The sequence below is a fragment of the Gossypium arboreum genome, chromosome 5, assembly GCF_025698485.1.
Source record: "Gossypium arboreum isolate Shixiya-1 chromosome 5, ASM2569848v2, whole genome shotgun sequence".
Classification (NCBI taxonomy): Eukaryota; Viridiplantae; Streptophyta; class Magnoliopsida; order Malvales; family Malvaceae; genus Gossypium; species Gossypium arboreum.
The window spans coordinates 1,788,221-1,790,454 of record NC_069074.1 but is presented as its reverse complement, the minus strand read 5'-3'; the positions used below and the strand labels follow the sequence as shown (position 1 = coordinate 1,790,454).

Sequence of the window (2,234 nt, the reverse complement as noted above, 5' to 3'; positions counted from 1 at the left end):
TTTAACATAAACTGAAACTTCCTTAATAAAAAAATAATTACAATAAAACTAATTTGATTGATAGTTAGGATCTAAGAGGGCTCTCCTCAGAGCTGATAACTAGATGCATGCATGAATACATAGGTAAGACAACAGCAGGCTTACCCTGCTGAAAAAAAAAAAGACACAGGATAGCAGCAGGCTTAAGAAAAGCCTCAAAAAGGAAGACCTCAAACTTGGCTTACATTACAATTGTGATCTTTATTATTATTATTATTATTATTATTATTTCGGCTCAGCAGATTACTATGGTGATTGAGCAGCCAAACCGAGCCATGACTTGTTATCGCCGGACAGGGAAGGAGCTGCAGCTGAGTTATTTATCTGGTATGGCGCTTTTGCAGTGATCCTGTTGAAATGATCAGTAACGACATCAATATCAATCATTTGTATAAATTAGGCAAAGGAACCTTAACTTTGACATACAATCTATATGCTTTGATCTTATTAAGATAATTCAATAAGTAACCTACAAGACCATGAGAATCTCGATGCCTACCTATCCTTTCGCTTCTCTAGGAACCGATGCAGTGAAGCTCTCCTTGCAATTGGCAGATCTGTTGCAAATAGACAACAAAAACAGATAAGAAATCCGATATACAACTTGAACTATGAAGCAAAACTCCATCTTCGTAACTCAGACAAATTTAAAAAATCGAGGATTACCGCCAGGGACAGCTCGCTGAGCAGGGTGAACCGGTTTTGAGGTAGGAGGAACTCCAATGCTTGATTCGATTGGACTTCTGGCTATGCTAGAAGTAAAAGGGATGGGGTTGAAGCTGTTGTTGCTTTGTGAGCTGCTGTTGCTAGCTAAAAGCATGATTTCCTTAGCTTTGTTTGCTGGAAAATCATTGAACACAATCACTTGTCCACCATAAAAGATGGTCATTGGTGAAGTCTGAGGCTCCAACTTGTTGGGACTATCATCTTTAGAAGCCAAACCAGCTTGTTGGGGGAACAAATCCATGGATGTCAAGTTCTTAGGATTCCCACCGTTTCGGCCACAAACATCATCGGACTTGTCATTGACAGGGAACAGATTCATGGTCGGAGGCGGCACCACTGGTGTCCCTGCAACATATCCACAAATGAGGCGATACATTAGTGATTAGAAGATTCAAACTCCGTTACCGTACAACTTTGTCGATAGTGTGGAGGGCGTATGTGTAATGAAGTGAACAACAACCGGCTATATATAATGAAAAACCCGATGATTCTGAGATCTAAAAACGATAAAATCTCAACGGAATTTCATTCTCAAAAAAACATACGTACGTGATTCAGGTCTCAATCATCCCGCAAAAATTGAAACTTTTGAATCACGTGCTTTATTTCTTCTTCACGATTTTTTTCAAAATTTGGAGTAATTTCAGGGGATGACCGAGAAATTAAAGGGCATATTTTCTGACTCTTTCGAAACATTAATTATGAATATGTCAATTTGCAAATCTGATTTTGAGGATCTGAATCTTAGACATCCAAAACAAAACAAAAATTTGAACATCAAATTGATTAAACCGTTTTCAACATTCTGAAAGTTAAAATGGGTAATTAAGCCGCCTTGTCCGAAAGAGAAAAAAATGGGTTGAAGTAAAAGAAGAAACAACACAAAGCTTAACTCAACTTCATTAATAGAGCTACATTAAATCAAGCTCCTTCTTAGATAAATATGAATTAATAACAAAATTTTCCAATTCAATGATTTTTTCTCAATTTAATCACCAACCCAGAACTGAAAAAGAAAGAAAGAAAGAACTTACCATTAGCTTCAACGTTGCATGTCATTCCCAGAGATAGATCCCCAAAGCTACCTTTCTCCTTCAAGTACTGGCTCAACAAATTACAAGTTTGGGCAAAACTTGGCTTCTCCGGTGACCTAGCCGGTTTCATAGCCGTAGATTCCGAGCAAGACGACATACTTCCGACGAAACAGAATCCAACCCCCCTTTTGGATTTACAGAGAATGATTTGGATATCAAATACCTAGCTCTCGATCTTTGAACTTACTTTACAACTTCATTAAGGGATCTAGTCGAATTTGAGATGCTTTTGAGCCAAGGAATATTGCAGTACTTATTTATGCGAGGAGGGGAAGGAGAAAATGGTTTCTTTTTTATCTTTGAAAAAGAAAAAAGCAAGGGAGAGAAGGGAAGGTGGTGGGTTAAAAGCACGAGGAATAAATGGGAAATTTTTTT

At 37.8% G+C, this 2,234-nt stretch overlaps 1 protein-coding gene across 1 annotated transcript; it reads right to left on the bottom strand.

Moving 5' to 3' along the window:
• Positions 1-2,234, bottom strand: LOC108487236 (protein TIFY 10A-like). Its single transcript, XM_017791531.2, has 4 exons — positions 1,800-2,234; positions 706-1,110; positions 539-596; positions 1-388 (listed from the first exon to the last, which is right to left on the bottom strand). The coding sequence occupies exons 1-4, from the start codon at positions 1,954-1,956 to the stop codon at positions 286-288; spliced, it is 723 nt and encodes a 240-aa protein (XP_017647020.1). The 5' UTR covers positions 1,957-2,234; the 3' UTR covers positions 1-285.

Excerpts from the sequence above, each read along its gene's own strand:
- LOC108487236 (XM_017791531.2), bottom strand. The coding sequence starts at position 1,956 with ATGTCGTCTTGCTCGGAATCTACGGCTATGAAACCGGCTAGGTCACCG. Across the intron at positions 1,111-1,799 it reads ATGCAACGTTGAAGCTAATG|GGACACCAGTGGTGCCGCCT; the intron begins GTAAGTTCTTTC and ends GATATGTTGCAG. Across the intron at positions 389-538 it reads CTAGAGAAGCGAAAGGATAG|GATCACTGCAAAAGCGCCAT; the intron begins GTAGGCATCGAG and ends TCATTTCAACAG.